The 20,101-nt window shown below is 42.4% G+C and overlaps 2 protein-coding genes across 7 annotated transcripts; one reads left to right on the top strand and one right to left on the bottom strand.

Annotated features, from left to right (window-relative positions):
• The first annotated feature begins 184 nt into the window (after positions 1 to 184).
• Positions 185 to 11,460, top strand: LOC6578442 (CCR4-NOT transcription complex subunit 1). Of its 6 annotated transcripts, none has more exons than XM_015163165.3 (10): positions 190 to 919; positions 2,085 to 2,288; positions 2,372 to 2,935; positions 3,010 to 3,469; positions 3,819 to 5,084; positions 5,201 to 5,989; positions 6,059 to 8,574; positions 8,640 to 9,811; positions 9,877 to 10,236; positions 10,411 to 10,732. In XM_015163165.3, the coding sequence occupies exons 1-10, from the start codon at positions 818 to 820 to the stop codon at positions 10,478 to 10,480; spliced, it is 7,503 nt and encodes a 2,500-aa protein (XP_015018651.2). In that variant the 5' UTR covers positions 190 to 817; the 3' UTR covers positions 10,481 to 10,732. The 6 variants fall into 6 exon arrangements, with proteins under 6 accessions (XP_043866651.1, XP_015018651.2, XP_015018649.2 ...); XM_015163163.3 differs by having other exon boundaries at positions 191 to 919; positions 5,225 to 5,989; XM_015163162.3 differs by lacking the exon at positions 10,411 to 10,732 and adding an exon at positions 10,820 to 11,460 and having other exon boundaries at positions 193 to 919.
• A 5,832-nt stretch (positions 11,461 to 17,292) lies between these two features.
• Positions 17,293 to 20,072, bottom strand: LOC6578441 (membrane-bound alkaline phosphatase). The gene is made up of 3 exons (XM_002004316.4): positions 19,912 to 20,072; positions 17,915 to 19,077; positions 17,293 to 17,845 (listed from the first exon to the last, which is right to left on the bottom strand). The coding sequence occupies exons 1-3, from the start codon at positions 19,985 to 19,987 to the stop codon at positions 17,510 to 17,512; spliced, it is 1,575 nt and encodes a 524-aa protein (XP_002004352.1). The 5' UTR covers positions 19,988 to 20,072; the 3' UTR covers positions 17,293 to 17,509.
• Positions 20,073 to 20,101: the final 29 nt, after the last annotated feature.

Below are 20,101 nucleotides of genomic sequence, written 5' to 3'. Positions count from 1 at the left end.
AAGCGATCGAATAGCGATTAAATTAATCCAAATTAAACATAATTTCAATATCAACTAGTAGACTATTAACAAGTTTCGCTCACTATACACGAAATTTGTATTATTTTTTTTAACGAATATAAACAGTACATTAACCGTACTTATAAAATTCAAGTTAATTTTTGGTGTCATTGCCTTTGTGTGCGTGCGTACGTTTGTCAGTGTGTGAGTGTCGGTGTGTACGTGCGATTCATTCATTTCCAATTACGTGTGTGCTGGCAAAATTTTGGACGGTATTTTCAGTTAGCCCAATGACTTGTGCAATTTCATTGTTGTTTCAATTGTCAAAATAGTCCCAAGAAATGTAGAGCTGCTGCTGGCCCCTACGAAGGGGGGCCTCAGCCAAATGCCATGAAATAGCAAAAACTAGAAGACAAAAACCAAAAACATTTTTAAATGAGCAAATATACTAAATATATATACATATAATATATATATTGATATTTGCGCCGCAATATTGAAACGACAAAAAAGAAACGTTGCGCCGTTTACGTTTACGTTTAAAGAAGAAGCAACAAATACGTCAAGCACCAATACGAAGACGGTTTCCGAGTATTGGTAAATACGTATTATACGTATTATAAAAAAAAAGTATTTCCGACAATATTTTCGGCGTTATCAACACCAACACCACCCACCACAAGGCACACTCGTCCGAGCCACAGCGGAACGTAGAGCAGAGCCCAAACAAAAACAACGACTATCAAAAAATAATAAAATCGAAAAAGAAAGGAAAAGCTCACCGCACACTGAACCAACAAATTTGATACGTAGAATTATGAACGTAGAGAACCAATTGACGCCTCTAAAGCAGATTCGTAATTTGGTCAAACACGTGAATAAACGAAATTTTAATGAGAGCAACGAACAAATAAAGCAGGTACGTTTCACATTTAACCTTGTTTTTAAAATACATAACCAAATAATTGAAACAATAACAACAACAACAAGCAATTGCAATAGCAATAAAAATACAATAAGTGTTGTCAAATTTTGCACATATCGGCTGTGAGTCAAACACAGGCAGAGCTGCCAACTTAATCGCACAACGGCTATATTGCCATTTCGCTCGCACATGCATTTTCGCCGACGCCATTACAGTTTCTGTAAAGGCAGAAAATTTCTCTGCGCGATATTCTTGTAAAAAAAATTACCTTGCTTAGCTGAAGATGCAAGTTATTTGGAATGTGTAAAACAAACATTATTACTAACTTTAAACTGTGCACGACGTCAATTCGTGCAGCTTAGTGTATCAACTCCAGTGAAATTGTGCAAAAAAAAACTGTATATAAGAGAGTGTTCAAAGTTTTCTGCCAGCTGCGCTAGCGCCAGCCCTTGAAGTTCAGTGTATGAACATTTACTGTCTACCATTACTTGAATATTATGTTCGAAAATCATCAATAAGACTAGATTTGGGTAAGGCATTTGCTTAGTATTACTTTCCTTTTATATGCGTATATGCATACATATAAAAAAAATTCGTTTGGCTACCAACACCAACATGCAAACCAAAAGTCCCTCTTGCCTTCCTGCTCACCCTTTTGCGATGTATGTGTGTGTTTGTGTGCAGGCCTTTGTATGTGTGTAGGCCTAAAAGTTACTTTGAGTAGAGTACTTTGTATGTCATTTTTCGCTTTGCATTATTTTTTTTTTTTTTTTTGTGGAGCAGCTGCGCGGCTACAGCTGTTGTCTCGCTTCTGCGTACACTCGATTTAGTTTCACATTTGAGTTTGTGTTTTTTTTTTTTTATATTTGATCGTTGTGGAGCTAGCTACGCTTCACATTTCTCTTTGTGACTTGTCAAAATTTCAAAGTGTGCAATGAAAATCGAAGAAAAAGAAGATAATTATAAATAGTTGCATCAATTATTATTCAGTTAATTGTGTGACCGCTTTTGATGAATTGCTCATGTGTTATCGATCTCTAACTTCTGCTGCCCGGGCACGGCAACATGCTCAGGTAAACCGGGGTTAAAACACCATATTAATCTCCCTCAATCTCTTTTCTGTTTTTCTTTCATGCTCTCGTCGACGTTTCGCTTACAGTTTATCCAAGATTACGCCCTCGAAGCGGATCGTAGCTGTCTGCGATATCTGTTCACGGTACTTAACTTGAACGATCCGTCGCCGAACGTCACCGCACAGCTGCAGGCGAAGCTCTTGGGCGCCCATTTGCAGCGGCAACTGCAGTGCTCCTCGTTTGTCACAAATATATGCTTTGCCTTCGATCAACATTTTGCCAAACAAAAGGTGCGTAAAGCGAAAAACTATAAACACAATTCCAAGAAGCAGCTGCTGATCGATTTTTTTATCTTTCTTTCTCTCAATAACAGGGTCTGAAACCATTTGCACTCTCTGAGTTGGTTGGACAGGTTGCCAAGCTAACTGGCATTAACAAGCTTTGTGAGTGCATTTTTGCATTAGCGGTTACCCATAGCTCGCATCCAGAGCTAAGGCAGAGCGCTCGAGAAAATTTACGTAGCTCTTTGCCTGAACTGCTTAATTCGTATTTGGGTAACAATTCAGCCTCAGCAGCGACTGCTAGTGGTCTTCACGAAATCTCTTTTGATTTGTTACAATATTTGTTGTGCTGTTTGCGGGAGTACGTCACACCCCAGCTGGAGTCACAGTTTTTGAGGAAACTGCGCGAGGAGTTTCCACGTGAGGCGGTGCCATTGGTCTTAGCGCCACTTTTGTATCGCAACACGACGACAACAGCAACGACGACGACGGCCGCCAAATCGAACGACGACGAAGAAACTGATGCAGAGGAGGAAACGACGAACACGAACACGACGAACACCAGCAGCTGGAGCAGCTCAAATGCAGATAATCTGAATGAAGTTGGCATTGAGGATATCTATGACCATTTATCCGAGATAATATACTCAAATCAGGTACAAATCTCAGTCTCTAGTAAATCCCTTCTTTTCGACTACCATTAATAATTATATCGTTCATCTCATTGCAGGGCAAAAATAATATTATGGACACATCTTGGATTAATTTAATCCTTGAAATCGGTTATGACTTTACATCGAGCGTTGAAGATTGTAGAAATCATTTGTGTTGCGGCTGTGGATCACGCGAACTGCAGCCCAAAGATGTTGCCAAAATTGTTGGCCTCATGTGTAGGCGACACTTGTCGCTGCTTGATTGCAATGTAAATTTGCCAACGCCAGCAAATTTTTGGCCAGGCCAACAGCAGGGCGCAGGCAGCAGCAGCTCCAATGCTTCACAATCAGCACAACAGCAAAATTCTACTAGTAGCAACAACAATAACGATGGCAGCAGCGAATCGAGCAGCGCGGCCAGCGAGAAAAAAGATAAGAAGGAGACAACAGATGCAACACAGACATGGAAGCCAGAGGTGTTTGTGCAAGCGCTCAAAGAGTTGGCGCCACAGCTCAACTGGAAGGAAGTTTGCATGGGTAAGTTATACCATTTTATTATACTATAGTAAATGGCCATATACAGGGTATCTATCCAATAAATTAATAGGACTCTTAATGTTATCGCTATATATTCTCTTTAAGCCTCAGTTATTTCATTATTTTCTGTCACAGTTTTGACTAATTTCGTTATTTTGGCTTAACAAAACTCTACTTTCATTCTTTTTTTTATTTATTTATTTTTGTTTTTGTCATGTGTAGTTTTTGAACCGAACCGTCAATAGTATCCAAAAATTATCGACACAAATTGTAGACAAAGTGATTATAGAAATATAAAAATATTAAATACATAAAAATATATCAAAATTTTCAATTTATATTCTTACAGAGCTCGACCATCCAGAGTTTGTGCTAAAGGATCGCATCGGTTTGGATTTGCTGTTGACCATTTTGAGATTGTCGACGCAATCGAAACTCTTTCCGCAACCGGAATGCATTTATCGTCACTGGTCTAACACAGAGGGTCAATTGTCGTTGATAACGACAATGCTGCAGAATCCAGATCTATTCTCATTCGCCGATTACGTAATCAGTCAGCCAGCATTGGATGTGCTAAAGACGCCACCCGATGCCGAGAAAAAGGAGATAGCTGCATGGAAATCCCTGCACTTGGTTGAGGTGTTGCTGTCGATTGCAGACAAGGGCTACTACAGTCAGGTGCACGAACTCTTTAAGTTCCCGGCGCAGAATTGTCCGGACGTGCTATTCTTGGCACTGCTGCACATAAATCCACCTTTGACACCATTGCGGCAGGATCTATTCAATCAGCTAATACCCACATTTCTGGGCAATCATCCTAATTCGAATGTTATCTTGGCCAGCGCCTGGAGTTCCACCAATTTTCAGCTGCGGCCAAGTATCATGAACGCCATGTCGGAATGGTATTTGCGTGGCAGCGAATTCGATCAGGTGAAGCTGTCGCGTATTCTTGATTTGGCCCAGGACCTAAAGGCACTGTCCTCGCTGCTCAATGCACGCTCGTTTCTGTTTATCATCGACTTGGCATGTCTGGCATCGAGGCGCGAGTACTTGAAGCTCGAGAAGTGGCTGAGCGATAAGATACGCGATCATGGTGAGCCCTTTATGCAGGCGATGATCAAGGTGCTGCAACGCCGTTGCCCGCAAGTAACGAACTCCAAGCTGCCCGAAGATCAACTGCCGCCCAAGCAGGCGCAATTGCTGCCCGAAACGGTCACCACGATGATCAATTGTCTGCAAGCGTGCATCAATACATGCATGCAGCCGGAGACAGCTGAGATGATTATGCAAATGGCTGGCAATGTGGCCATCCTGGCAAACAAAGCTCGTGCCGCACAGCAGCAACAACAACAGGTGCCACCGAGTCTGGTGCCGCCTCCGCCGAGTATTCTGCGTGGACACCGTGGCATGGATCTGCCAGGAGGAGGCATCGTGCCTGGCTCAGTGCCACCGCCACCGCAGCAACAACAACAGCAGCAGCCCTTCTCAGGCAATCTGAATGCCCAGCAAATGTTTGGCCCGGGCGGAATGGATCCTTTGACAAACATGTCCAACAATCTGGCTGGTCTCAATCTGGGCGGTCCTAACGGCGCCTTCAACTTCGGCAATATGCTGAGTAAGTATAAAAATTGGGAGAATCGAGTTCATTTGGTAGAGCAGACGACAGCTATATCTCTTTGTATTTTGAATTTTCACATTTATTCGAACACGTATCTTTATGAATGGCTACAGACAACTTGGTTTCTACTACTCCAGCATCTCCATCGCGTCTCATGACGGCCGGCGCCAACCCCTATCCGCCGATACCCATACAAATCACAGCGCAACCGCCACCAAATGTTGGGAATCTGGGACGTATGCTGCCAGCGGGACCGCAGCCAGCGCCGACGCCACCAAATCCGAATAATCCAGTCATGGCCGATTTGCAGATGCCCGTTTCCAAGGAGGTGGAAGATGAGGCCAACTCGTACTTTCAGCGCATCTATAATCATCAACCGAATCCGACGCTTTCGATTGATGAAGTACTCGACATACTGCAACGCTTCAAGGAGTCCAGTCATAGACGCGAGCAAGAGGTTTTCCTTTGCATGCTGCGCAATCTGTTCGAGGAATATCGCTTCTTCTCCCATTATCCCGAGAAGGAACTGCAGATAACCGCTCAACTCTTCGGCGGCATCATTGATCGCAATTTGGTGCCCACATTCGTGGCGCTTGGTCTATCACTCCGATGCGTTCTGGATGCATTGCGCAAACCGGAAGGATCGAAGCTCTACTACTTTGGTGTAACGGCGCTTGATCGATTCAAGACGCGTCTTCACACCTACAACAAATACTGTGAGCACATTCGCTCCATACCGCATTTCAACGACTTTCCTCAGCACTTGATACAATATGTCGAATTCGGCATGCATGGCCAGGAGCCGCCGCCCCAGAAGTTGATTGGGCTGAGCAATACAATACCGTCGTCGGCTATAGCACAAGGAGCAGCTGAACCGCTATATCGTGCCAATTCAATGCCAGGTATGGAGCCACTAATATCATCAATAAATTCCTAATCCGTTTCTAACTGTATTTCAAATTCCATTCCAGGCAACATGCCCACAGCTCCGAATGTACAAAAGCCGCCTGTGGTTCTGGCGCATGCCGCGCGAATGAAATCCATTGCGAATGCCACAAATATCGATACCCTGCTCGTAGCCAATCAGGAGGAGAAGATAACTGTGCCGCCAGAGCCCATACAGGACAAGACAGCCTTCATCTTCAACAATCTCAGCCAGCTGAATATACCGCAAAAGTGCGAGGAGATCAAAGAGATCATGACCAAAGAGTATTGGCCATGGCTAGCACAATATTTGGTGCTCAAACGTGCCTCGATGGAGTTCAACTTTCACACGCTGTACTACAACTTTTTGGATGCCTTGAAGAATGTTGAGATTAATCGCTATGTGACCAAGGAGACGTTGCGTAACATCAAGGTACTGCTACGCTCTGATAAGGGTGTGATCAATTTTTCGGATCGCAGTCTGCTCAAGAATCTCGGCCATTGGCTGGGCATGATGACACTCGGTCGCAATCGTCCCATATTACAATTGGATTTGGATTTGAAGTCCCTGCTGGCCGAGGCGTATCACAAGGGTCAGCAGGAGCTGCTGTTTGTGGTGCCATTCGTGGCAAAGATCTTGGAATCATCTGCCAAATCGCGCATATTCAAATCTCCCAATCCCTGGACAATGGGCATAATGTATGTATTGGGTGAATTGCATCAGGAGCCGGATCTCAAGCTCAATCTCAAGTTCGAAATTGAAGTTTTGTGCAAAACACTGAATTTGGAACTGGAGAAGCTCAAACCTGTTATCTACCTGAAGGATCCATCGCGTCCGCTGTTGATCGAACAGCAAATGTCGCAGCCCAAGCCAAAGGTTGTTGAGGCACCACCTCAACAACAACAGCAGCAACAACAGCAGCAGCAACATCCACAGCAGCAGCAACAACCACCGCAGCCACCGCCATCAGCTGAGGTCGATGCACAGGCCATGATGATGTCCAATGCGAATGCATCTGGCTCTGTGTCGTCGCCCAACTTGCCAACAGATCCCAGCCAGGTGGTCTTGCCCCCGCCAGAGCCACGTTTCTCCTATCTGGAGGTGAATGTCAACAATTTCCAATTGATTGGCCAGCAACTGGTGATGCCCAACAATATTCCATTTCTGCACGCCAATCCCGGCATCAAGCACATCGTTGTCAATGCCATCGAGCGCACAATTACCGATTGGCTGCAGCCGGTGGTGGATCGTAGCATACGCATTGCATGCGCCACAACTGAACAGATCATACGTAAGGATTTCGCTCTGGACGCGGATGAGAATCGCATGCGCACTGCCGCCCATCAGATGGTGCGCAATCTGGCCGCCGGTATGGCCATGATTACTGGAAAGGACGAGATCGCACGGGCGATTAGCCAGAACTTGCACAAAGCGTTCATGGCCGCGTTGACGGGTGTGCCGAGCATGTCCGACATACAGGCTGCATCGATGCAGCTAGCCAACGAGAATGTCGAATTGGTCTGTGCATTTATACAAAAGACATCGGCTGAGAAGTCGGCGCTCGAGATCGATCGACGACTGTCGACCGACTTTGAGACGAGGAAAATAGCACGCGAAGAGGGCAGCCGATTTGTCGATGCACAAATCTTGAGCTATCAGCAGGAGCGTTTGCCGGAGCCAGTGCGTCTTAAGGTGGGCCCAGCTCCACCCACACTGTACGCCGTCTATTCAGAGTTCGCGCGCAGCATTCCTGGCTTCCAGCAGATGAGCGATCGCGATATTGCTCTGTTCGTGCCGAAGCCACAGGATCTGCAGCCACCGAATGTGTTTGCCAACGATGAGAGCAGCATGGTCTATGCCGAGGTAGCCAGCAAAATGGAGGCGTTCATGAATACGGCCATCAATGTGCCGACGCTCCAGCTACAGGCGAGCAAGATGCACGTCCTGCTCAATGCCCTGATGGCCACGCGACGCTTGCGTGATCAGGAGTCGGCATTCAATCTGCTGACACGTGCCGTGGAGGGTCTGACCGAGGGCCTGATCAACGTCCAGGATCACATGGAACAAATGAAACTCTATCGTGACATTCACTTGCGCATTCTGAGCTTGTTACACAACAGCTTTGGAGCACCCAATACGGAGCGTGCGGTGACCAAATGCTTCTTTGATATCCGTGAAGAGGTGCGCTACAATGTGGAAGCTGCACGCGCGCTGATCACCTCACATTTCGTGAATCTGAATCAGTTCGATGGCATGTTGCGCGACTGTATCGACAATGGCAACAACTATATGGCCATCTCGTTTGCCATTGCACTGCTCGAACGTCTCATCATGGAGGATCGTGTCATAAACGTTGTATCCGACAATGAGTTCATGGCCACGGTTGAGGTGCTTGGACGTCTGTCACAGCAGCGTCATCGCTATCCCGAATGCATCGCGAATGCCATTGAGACCTTATGGTCGGGCAATCTGAACACAAGTGATTATGGCTCGTTCAATCCGGGAGAACGTTATCCGACCGGCGCATCGCATTACATACACTCTGGCATGCACCATGTCCGGGTAAGTTGGGCATATAAACAACGATGTTAAAGGATTGTATTTAACAGATATTTCCTTTTTTGTAGTCATCGGATATGGATGATCCGCCAGGCCTGCAGGAAAAGACCGAATTTTTGCTCAAAGATTGGGTCGCTCTCTACACTCAACAGAATCAGCAAACAACACGAGATGCGCGCAACTTCAGCGCCTTCGTGCAGAAGATGAACAGCTATGGCATCCTCAAGACAGATGATTTGATTACCCGCTTCTTCCGACAGGCAACACAGATCTGCACCGACGTTGTCTACCGCATGTTCGGCGATCCCAATTTGCCCATCAATCAGGCGAAGAACAAGATATTCCAATGGATCGATGCCTTTGTACATTTGATCGCTATGCTGGTTAGGCATTCGGGCGAGGCTGGCAACCCGACGACAAAGATCAATTTGCTCAATAAGGTGCTGGGCATTGTGCTGGGCACTTTGATCAAGGATCATGAGATGCGCGGCGTTGGCTTCCAGCAAGTGGGCTATCACCGCTTCTTCATGATGCTGTTCATGGAGCTGTGCTCTGCGGACAGCACTCTGGAATCGCTGATGCACAGCATTGTGTCGGCCTTTGCCTACACATATCATCTGCTCAATCCAAGCGTGGCGCCCGGCTTCTGTTTTGCCTGGCTTGAGTTAATCTCACATCGCGTCTTCCTTGGCCGCATCCTGGTCCAGATACCTGGCCAAAAGGGCTGGCCATTATATTCACAGCTATTGCAGGATCTCTTCAAATATCTCGCACCATTCTTGCGCAACACCGAGCTGGGCAAGCCCGTACAGTTGCTCTACAAGGGCACGCTGCGTGTCCTGCTCGTGCTGTTGCACGATTTCCCAGAATTCCTCTGCGATTATCACTTTGGTTTCTGTGACACTATTCCCCCAAATTGTGTTCAGATGCGTAACATTATATTGTCCGCATTTCCACGCAATATGCGTCTGCCGGATCCGTTTACGCCCAATCTGAAAGTCGACATGCTCTCGGACAGCAGCAATGCACCGAAAGTGTGCAAAAGCTATATCAACAATATACAGCCAGCCAATTTCCGTAACGATCTCGATTCGTATTTAAAGGCACGCGCCCCTGTCACTTTCCTATCAGAGCTACGCGGCCATTTGCAGGTAACCACAGAGCCGGGCACACGTTACAATATGGCCCTGATGAATGCGTTGGTCATGTATGTTGGCACCCAGGCCATTGCACTGATCAGGTAAGAGCAACTTATTAATATAATGGACTACAGTCATTAATTATTTCCTCAATTTATTCCAACAGAAACAAGAACTTCGTACCAAACACCTCGAACATAGCGCACAGCGCTCACATGGACATCTTCCAGAACCTGGCTGTCGATCTAGATACAGAGGGTCGTTATCTGTTCCTCAATGCGATCGCCAATCAGTTGCGCTATCCGAATAGCCACACACACTATTTCAGCTGTGCCGTCTTGCATTTGTTTGCCGAGGCCAATTCGGAGGCCATACAGGAGCAGATAACGCGTGTTCTACTCGAACGTCTGATTGTAAATCGTCCACATCCATGGGGCCTATTGATCACATTCATTGAACTGATCAAGAATCCGATCTATAAGTTCTGGGATCACGATTTCGTGCACTGTGCACCCGAGATAACAAAGTAAGCGATTTAGTTAAGAGACCATTCGGTAGATCGGTAGTATTACTTATTTAACTATTATATGTCTGTTGTATGTATATTGTTCACCTGCATACACCTTTGCACACGCACAGCTGATTTTCCTACACCTGTTGCGTGATTATTTATGGTTTTTATCGTTCGTTTTGCTTTCAGATATTTTGGTGAATGTCTGATTGTATTTAATCGATTTGAGCCTTTGAACAGCATTCAGTGTGCAGCATAATAATATAGAGCAAGAGTTGTTAAGTTTATTAAAAGCCAAACTGATTATCTCAAGTGTAATTGTATATGCTCCCATTATACACACACACACACACTTACAAACGTTCGCAAATCCGCCCCTTTCATGTATCCCATGTACAAAGCAAAAAGAAATCAAATTTCAACCCGAAACATTCGTAAACATTTTATCCATTATTAATTTGTAACGTTTGCCAATCAAAATATTAAATTAAAAATATATCTGTATCTATTAGTGTAAGTCTTTTTATATTTAAATTTGAAGTAAGCCAATTTTTTGATTAATTATTTGTATTTACAAATATTTATTATACAATTGCAGACTCTTTGAATCAGTCGCCCGCTCCTGCTTGGCCAAATCGAATGTTACCCAACAGTTGAACATGGCCATTGATGGTGGAGCAGGCGGAGCTGGTGGTGGAGTTGGCGGCGGCGGCGGAGGTGGCGGCGCCGTTGTAGTAGACAACCAGGAGGTGGTCAACATTAACTGAATAAATGCAGCGTACGGATTTGCGAGCAGATAAAAACATAAAAAACGAACAGCCGGACCAACAGCAGCAGCAGCAGCATCAGCATCTAGCAGCCAACAGCCGTCGTAATCGAAGTCGTAACCGTAGTCGTTGCCGTTTCCGTGTCCGTAGTTGGAGCCGTAGCCGGGCCAACAAAAATCATCATAAAATCAATTATATATATATATATACTAACGAGATGTGTTTAGTTTTTAGTAAATCGTTTTAAGCAAAATATGAAACAATGAAATTACAAAAGCGAATTAGCTACAAAAAAAAAAAATCAAAAAAAAAAAAAAAAAAAAAAAAAGAAAAAAAAAAAAAAAAAAAAAAAAGATATAGAAAGTCAGCTGTTAAATACCGAGATATATATATATGATAAATTCGAACTGTATTTAGTAGTATCTAATTGTGTTGAGATATATATATATATAAACAAAGAAACATACAAACACACATGCGTACATACATACATATTAACCGATACGAAGAGAAAACGAAACATTTTAAATGCCAGCAAATGTTAAATTAACAAAATAATAACAACCAATTTTTAATTCAGTTGTATTATAACTATAAATGAAGAAGAACAAAAATTGCAAATTCCTGTATTTACCTGTGGTTTTATACCTGGGCACAACAATGCCACGTGCCCCCATAGCTCTCTATGTCAGGAAAAACAGAATTTACAACAAAAAAAAAAAAAAAAAAAAAAAAACAAAAAGGAAAAAAAAATCAATGTATATATGTAGTTGTTGTTGCTATATTGATAAAGGCCAACAACAATAATTAATTATTAATAACTAAACGAAGAAACAAGCAGCAGCAACAAAGCGCATATGAAATTTATATATACATATATGTAATAACTTTAAATCATATATATATATCGTTGTATATGTATGTATAGTTACATATAATTTTTAAAAAATCATTTTCAATTCACGCTTAATTTTTTGTACACATTAAAAATAAATATCTTAAACGTTTTCGCTTGGCTTTAAAACATTTTATATATACAGAAATCTACGCATATTCCTATTAATTTTTTATAACCAACTGTAATTGGCATTGAAATCCATACCTTGTTATATGCATAAAGATCAAGTATATGCATATATATATAGTTGAAAGTTGCCCTTTTTGATTTTAGTCGATTTTTAAAGATAATTAAATATGTTTAATGCAAGCAGCAACAACTTTTTTAGTTTACATATGTATGTATGTCTGATATATCAATTATATCTTGAATGGAAGTAAATTGTGTACAATAATAATAGGCAAATATAGGCCAAGGCGGGGCACATACACACACACACGCCCAAAATTCATTTATAGACTAATTGAATTATGCAACAATTTATAAAAACAAAACAATATTCTAACAATTTTCCATTCTTGTGTACATGCAGAAAAAAAGAAAACATATAAATATGTATGTATGTAATCCCATTTAAATCGATATAAGTAACTTTATGCATTAAGTGGAATAATATAAAAATATATGTATAAATGGCAAAATTTTACACATGCTGCGTTTCTCTTAAACCCCCTCGCCCCCTTCCCCCTGTACCATCTTTAGTTTACAGCTTTTTGTTTTGTAGTTGTGTGTAGGCGTACACTTAAAAAAGCTCGTACTTATTAGAGCAAAGGGCGGCCCCTGGCTGCGCGCGCGCTCTCACCTTATCTCTTCATCTCTTTCACTCCCCTCTGTTTACTATATACACATACATATGCTTGCTCGCTGTATATATGTAGCCCACTTCCGCACCCAGTCTTACATAAGTCCAATATACATACATACACACATGTGTGGATGAGCGGGACGGTATGAGACACGCATTTAGGTTAAGTAAACACACGAAATGTCGATAAACGACAAATAGTTTCTTATACTTGCAGCGTCAGATATACAAAACAATTGAAATATGTACATACATACATATGTATGTATCTATATATGAATGTGTGTATTTTTCTAAATATGCATTTGACACGAATTCTGACTGTAATTGAAATGCTACAGTCAACGCTAACGTTTGGCTGTTAATTCACATCAATTTTGACATAAGGAAAAAAAACAGAATGCCAGTATGTATTTTGTATCTGTAACAGTGTGAGTGCGCGCGCTTGGCAACCAGGCAGCAAACATAAAAAAATGTGGCACACTTAAATGCTGCGTCAACGTCGCAGTCGCTGCGCGAAAAATTCCCCTGTTCTCTGTATGTTACACCCCTGCACACACACACGCATGTATACTTTGTACATAATGTGTCAGCGAAAGCTACAAAAAGCGCGTCGAATTTGAATTTACTTAGAAGTGCGCGCGCGCTTTACACAAAGAGAGCGAGCGAAAAGTTTCGTTAAAAAGCTGCGACTGCGACAGCTTCAACACACACACACACACAACGACATGAGGTATCACGTGTTCGTGTTTCGCCACTGTGTATGTATCTGTATTTGTTGTATGTACATTGAGTGTGTACATATGTACGAACATGTAGTTTTGTGTAGCTCAGCAAAGCTTTCGGTTTCTCGCTCGCTCGCTCTCTCTCTCTGCCAGCGTCGGCAACTGAGGCTGAGTCAGCGCCATTAGTTTGGACACATTTTCTGTATGCTGAAGTCATTTTTTTCTAGGTTTTTTTTTCTCATCTGGCAGGGTTTTGGCGCATAATTGTTGTTGTTGTTTTTTCTAATGCAGCAAGTAGCTGACAGATACAAATGCAGGAAAATACTGTGGCCCTTAACAAAAAGCATTTGGTGGTCGGCTCCCACGAAAAGCCACACAACTGGATTTCGTTTTATCTGACATGCTCTCCACCAGCACCAGCACCAGCAGCTGTATAAGTGTGTGTATGTATCTCCATCTCCCTCTAACGCCACACTTTCGCGCTCTACACACTCGACGCTGACTGCTGACCCAGTTTCCTAGTGGGTTCTCAACTTGGGCTTCGCTTTGGCTTTCACAACTTTCTTGTCAGCTACTCCCACCTTTGGCCCTCTGCTCTTCAGCTCTCTCTCTCTCTGTCTCTACCGTCCAATTGGAGTCCAGTTGGAGTTGTTTGAATGTCCCTAACCAAACATCTCTATGGCACAAATTAAAAAATAATCTTGTTAGAGTCCGAATGAAAAACGGAAATTACCAAAAAAAAAAAAAAAAATAATAAATACAAATATCTTTCTAGTAGTTCAAAACTTAAAATAAATTGCTTGGTACGAATATGAAAACGTGTCCTTTTTAAAAGAGGCTATGTAGAGGTATAAACTCGAAATTATATGGAAATAAAACCTGCACAGTTTCAGTTGCTGGAACATATACAGCCACGCACATACACAAATGTACATACATACATCATTATACACACATTAATAATTTAATTAAGGAATACTGCTTACTTACCTTGCGATACTTAAGAATAGCAAACATCGTTTATTTATTTTTCGTTCTGCAGCTAATAAATAAGGTATGCATGTACCTACATACATATATAAATAGACTTTGTATATCGTAAATAATTTAATTTACGATATGACTCAGAAAAATAAACTCATTGAATAATAGTATTTTATCATTAATATACACATTCACATACATACATACAAACAAAATACACATATGCGTAAATAACACAAATATCGTTTGCATCATTTCTATTCAAATTGCTTTGCTATGCTGCATTTACGATATGCTTCGCCTGTCTATCGTAAAGTGCGCATATGTAATTCTAATCTAACTTATTGGAATTTATTCGCATTATTGTGCGAATAGCAACATATGTACATATATAACACGCATACAAATATCGTAAGATGAGTGAAAGTAAATAAAATGGCGTTCGCAGCTTGCTCTCCCATTGAGTATAAAGCGATATAGATAGGCAAGAAGTTTCTTTGATTTCTAACGACCCAATATATAATATAAAGATTTAATACCACAGACAAACATATATTGATTATTATTAATCATCTCCCATTCCATTCCCATTTACATAATAGCGAATTTTCCACCGTCTGTGCAAATAAGTAGAAGAATAAGCAGAGATTGAGGGTGACGATGCCTAAGATATGAATTCTGCTGCTCTGCAAGCTCAGCTGCAAGGCCAACCAAGAGTTCTTCAATGTAAATCGAATTACGATATTACCTTATTTAATCGGAATCATACTTACGATACGCTCAATGAGCTGCATTTGAGGTTTGGCTCGCTGCAGGATGCGCAGGATATTCAATCTAAGGTGCTCGATGAATCCAGCCAAGAAATTCAATAGAGAAAATTCCGTCAAGGAATGCAAAGTGACAACGGAAATGAGGGGAGCGGCTCTAAAATTTAAATATGAATTCCGTTTCCCGAATTGGATTCTTATCAGGAGGTAAACAGAACGAGACGCAGTAAATACCAAAGTAAAATATGATGAAATGTGGAGCAGAAGTTGGAAGTTTTACAGTTGAAGCAATTGCTGCGGCTGCCTTGGCCGCTGACTAAGCAGCTACTCCAATTGGAGCTGCACAGCCAATTGGCAATTCGTCAGCTGCCAGAGCAGAAATGGTATGCATAAACAGCATATCTGCCATTTACGATATCTCATATCGTTTCCTCTGCTTGGAATATCGTATGCTCCACATAGTTTCCTTACGCTCACTTTCTGAGTAAAGAGAGCGATTACAAATGGCGTTTACTCAAATTGGCAACTAACTCCGTTTCGATCACCAAGCAATATCGATAGTAAAGGACATTTTACAGTACTAAAAAGTCAAGTTTGTGCATAATTGTGTTAAATGCAAAAAAAAAGAAAGGAAATCTGTTTTGCTTATAATTGAAAAATGTTGTATATCATAATGAAATAATAATAAGGCTAAAGGATCGCATAGAGTGGCGCTAGCTGAGCGTGGGGCAGCAGATGTACCGTTTATCACTTGAGCACGACTAGCTGCGTGTTTTAATTAAATTGTCAACGTTCGTTTACGTGCTAGTGTATGTGTTTGTGTGCGTATTTCTGCCCATGTGTGTGTGCGTGTGAAACATATTTGTGTGCTGTGAAGCATGACAAAACCCCGCTGGGTGACAATGACCAAATTGTTGCTGCAGCCGCTGCTACCGTTGCTGTTGCTGCTGTTGGCATTTCTGCTGGTAAGTAGAAGTTCATTGGAATGTCCGCTAGACCGCACAGAGACAGGTGTGCGTGATTGTGTGCAGCTTTGCCATAAGGGGGCGGGGCAGCAGCAGGAGGCGGCTGGCATAGTGCGGTTAGTCGTTGCGGCTGTGGCCCAGTGATCAAATTGCATGCAACAGCGGCAGCCACAGCAGCTGCCCCCAGATGGGCCGGGACTATAGTAATTCCCCATGGCAAGCGGGCGTAACTGGAGCATTGTAAATACAAATATGTAGATATAAATATATGTTACAATTATTATGCTGTAGCAAAAGTTGAATTACTTTAACAATCCCCATTAAATTCTCAAATTCTCATAGGGCCGGCAGCAAATGCAAAATCCAATTAGCCGATTAATCGATAGGCCAATTAACGAAACTATATCAAACTAATTAAACGCCTAAACGATAAATATATAATTTAGTCATTAATTGTGCCTGTGCTAGTTATCAATCACTGTTGCTGCTGGACAGTTGCAAGTTCTTTATTAAATCAACTGGAACTAAGCTAACAGCAAAAGTTTGGCCAAGATTTAAGCAACTAGCTCAGTTCACGACTTTTGCTATAATCAATCACAAACAACATCTATTTGGATTGATTGATTGAAGCCGATTGTTAATTGAATTGCAGCTGCAATTGCAACTGCAACTGCGATTGCACCTGCTACTCACCTGTGAATCAATCTCGGTGTGTCTCTGTTATGAGCGAGAATTGACAGGAAATTGTGCTGCTGTCGCAACCAATTGGCTTTCAATTAAAACCAATTCCATTTACGAAAACTTGGTTAACAAACGAAACTGTTTATTTATTGTGGCTAAGCCGACATTTGAATACTCTATAACTGCCGGTCTTTTCTCTGACTACTTTCTTTGATTATTCATTGAGTTTGGGAAAATATTTGATATGATTTATGAATTTTACTTTATAAGGAAATTCTTTTAAAGTATATAGTCAATTATTTACTTACATTTCTACTGGCTGATCTTTCCCATATCTTACATGCACACTTGTTAGAAGAACTAGGAACTATATAAATTCTATTGAATCTAAATAATATAGTAAGTCACAGTAGCTAATATGATTTGAAGATTTTGAAGCTATTGTAGAATAACTAAATAAACAAAAAACCCGAAAAAAGTAGTTTCCATATTTTTAATAAGATTAGAAACATTTAACTGTTACATAATGACCCGTATAGCGAAATACCCCATGTAAGAGTATTCCTAAAACTGTCATGACCAGTACATTTAGCTATTGCGCTAACATTTTAATTGCATTTGGCAACTCGAATTGACAAAATAGCAACGAAAAGCACAGAACAGAAATATATCGAGAGAGAGTGAGAGAGACCGCATCTAAGGCTGGACATTGGCAAAAGGACCGATGGCAGCAGCTCTGGCCATCATAGCAGGAATATTGGTCTGCTCGTAATTGCCGCTAAAATACTGGGCGAAAGGACCCGAAGCGAAAACAGCAACATCATCCCCACCATGGGTGTCGGCACTGAGCGGCACCATTGCCGGATTCACAAACATCGGATTTTCGGTGTGCTTTTGGCTAATGGGCTTGCGACCGTCTGCCTTAGTGTATGTGCCCGCATAGCCGGGTCCATTGGCATAGGAGAGTATATTATAGGGTCTCTCATCGTCGGCTAAGCTATTAGCCAAGCCAGTTATCTCCTGTTCGCGTAGCTAGAAGAGGAAGGCAATCAGATTAAGAAATTAGTAATGGATGACAATCGGATGGGTTTTCTAGCTTACCGGATAACCATTGATGGTCATCACGTGCGAATGATCGGACGTCACGACAATTAGGGTATCTTCCACGTCGGTCATTTCACGTGCTTTCTGTATGGCGCGAGCGAACTCGGCGGTGTCCTCCAGCGAGCGACGTGCATAGTTCGAATGATGGGCCATGTCGATGCGTGCGCCTTCCACAAACAGGAAATATCCTTTCTCATTCTTCCGTAGAACCTTCAAAGCGGCCTCCGTCAGTTCGGTTAGCGATGGATCAGCTAAATGGCTATTCTTAGGGCTGCGCTCACGATCGCCGTCATATGGCAAATGTCCATTGGCAAAGAGACCCAGCAGATAGTCCGTATTATCCAAGTCCACTTCGGTTAGACCTTTGCGGCTCCACACATAGCTCGCCGAGGCATTCTGTGCCTGCTTATCGGCTAGCCAGTCCTTGATCAAATTGCGCCCGTCCTGGCGATAGCCCGGATGACCCACCTCATCACGCACGGTCTCGTTCAGGAACATCTGTCTGCCGCCACCGAGAATCACCTTCAATTTCTTGCCCACCTCCCATTCGACTAGCTGACGAGCTATGTCTATGCTGACCTCTGGATCGCAACCTTGAGCCCTAACCTCTGCATCGTTCTCCCAGTTGCGATCGGAGATGTGCGCATAGGCGCCAGCTGGTGAGGCATGCGTGACTCTGGCACTTGTCACAATGCCCGCATCCTTGCCCGCATCCTGCGCCCACTTGGCGATGCTATCCACCTGATTCTGCTCCACATAGGCGGCATTGCAATCGTAACGCGGCACGTTCGCATTCACACCAATCGTACCATAGTTGCCCTTCACACCGCCCAGATAAGCTGTGGAGGTGCAGGCGGAGTCAGCGACCTGGCGATTCACACAGTAGGTCTTCGATAGACCCGTGTAGGGAAACTTCTCAAAGTACACCTTCTCGGAGCTGTCCCCCAGCAGATTCCTGGTCGCAGTTATCGTATGAATCGACATGCCATCGCCCAGAAACAAGATCACATTCTTGGCACCTTGCTTCTTCAGCTGAGCCAGTGCATCCAGCTTGTCGGCCAGTATCTTCTGCGCATCCTCGCGCCAGTAGCTGCTTAGCGTTTCCTTCTCAAATCTAACGGCTGGCGTGGGCCTTGACAGGGTTCGTCCATGCTGACGGTCTGGAAATTTACAGTTGACTTTTAACTAATCTCTAATTCATTGCTGCTTATCGCAGGTGCTGATATTTATATACTTAAATTCTATTTCATGGAAGTCTAGTCTTCAAAATACTAGGGATTTCTAGTTATCTACGAGCGACGATCTATAATCAAAGCATTTGATTTGATAGAAGCTTGTGGAAGTAGCAGATTAGCGAGCTATTGGTATATGACATTATAAAGTGAACATTGATCTGCGAATGGGACTAGTCAATATTTATAATATGTGGCACTATATAAATATATATATGATTAGCTGAATTCATCGAGAAACTTAAACTAATTGCGTTCAATTGCTAGGCATGTGAATTTTGGATGTATGAAGATCGTCCTTGCCCATATAATTAGTTCTTGTCAAATTTTCCTTACTCACTATTATTGACTTTCACCTAAAAAAAGCCAATTGAAAATGGGAATTATGAGTGTTATTAAAATCTATTAAACAGCTAGCTATAAGCGTGGCAGACCCCATAAAGTATATACAGTATATGCCACACAACTGCCAAGACGCAATAAAATATAATGGATTTACAACCAGGTTTTCGATCAAGAAATATACCAAAACATATCGAATATATAAGGTTATTTTCATGCAAAATTTAGTTTTTAATAATTTTTCTTTGGGAAGCGTTGATGTGGAAGCACAGCTCTATATATATGTTCAGGAGAACTAGCTAAGTTGAGCTAGTCCTGCCTGTCTCATTATCGAACCTCGATGATCATATCTATTCTATCCTTGAAGCTAGAGATATTTATTCTATTCTCTTTATATATAAATATACTCTATTTACATACCCTTTTCCGCTTTGGCTACAGTCAGCACAAAAAAGCTGACCAACAGCAGTCGAAATAAACCATAAAACTGGCCCATAGCTGACTTTATCTCTATATATCTATCTATATATATATAGCGAATTCCACTTCGATCCGTCCAGATCAGCTAACGTAAGTGCACTAAAAGAGGTTCATATAAACTGGAGCTGAC

Source organism: Drosophila mojavensis, unplaced genomic scaffold (assembly GCF_018153725.1).
Source record: "Drosophila mojavensis isolate 15081-1352.22 unplaced genomic scaffold, ASM1815372v1 contig_80, whole genome shotgun sequence".
In the NCBI taxonomy this organism is placed as follows: domain Eukaryota; kingdom Metazoa; phylum Arthropoda; class Insecta; order Diptera; family Drosophilidae; genus Drosophila; species Drosophila mojavensis.
This window is presented reverse-complemented; position numbering and strand designations above follow the sequence as displayed.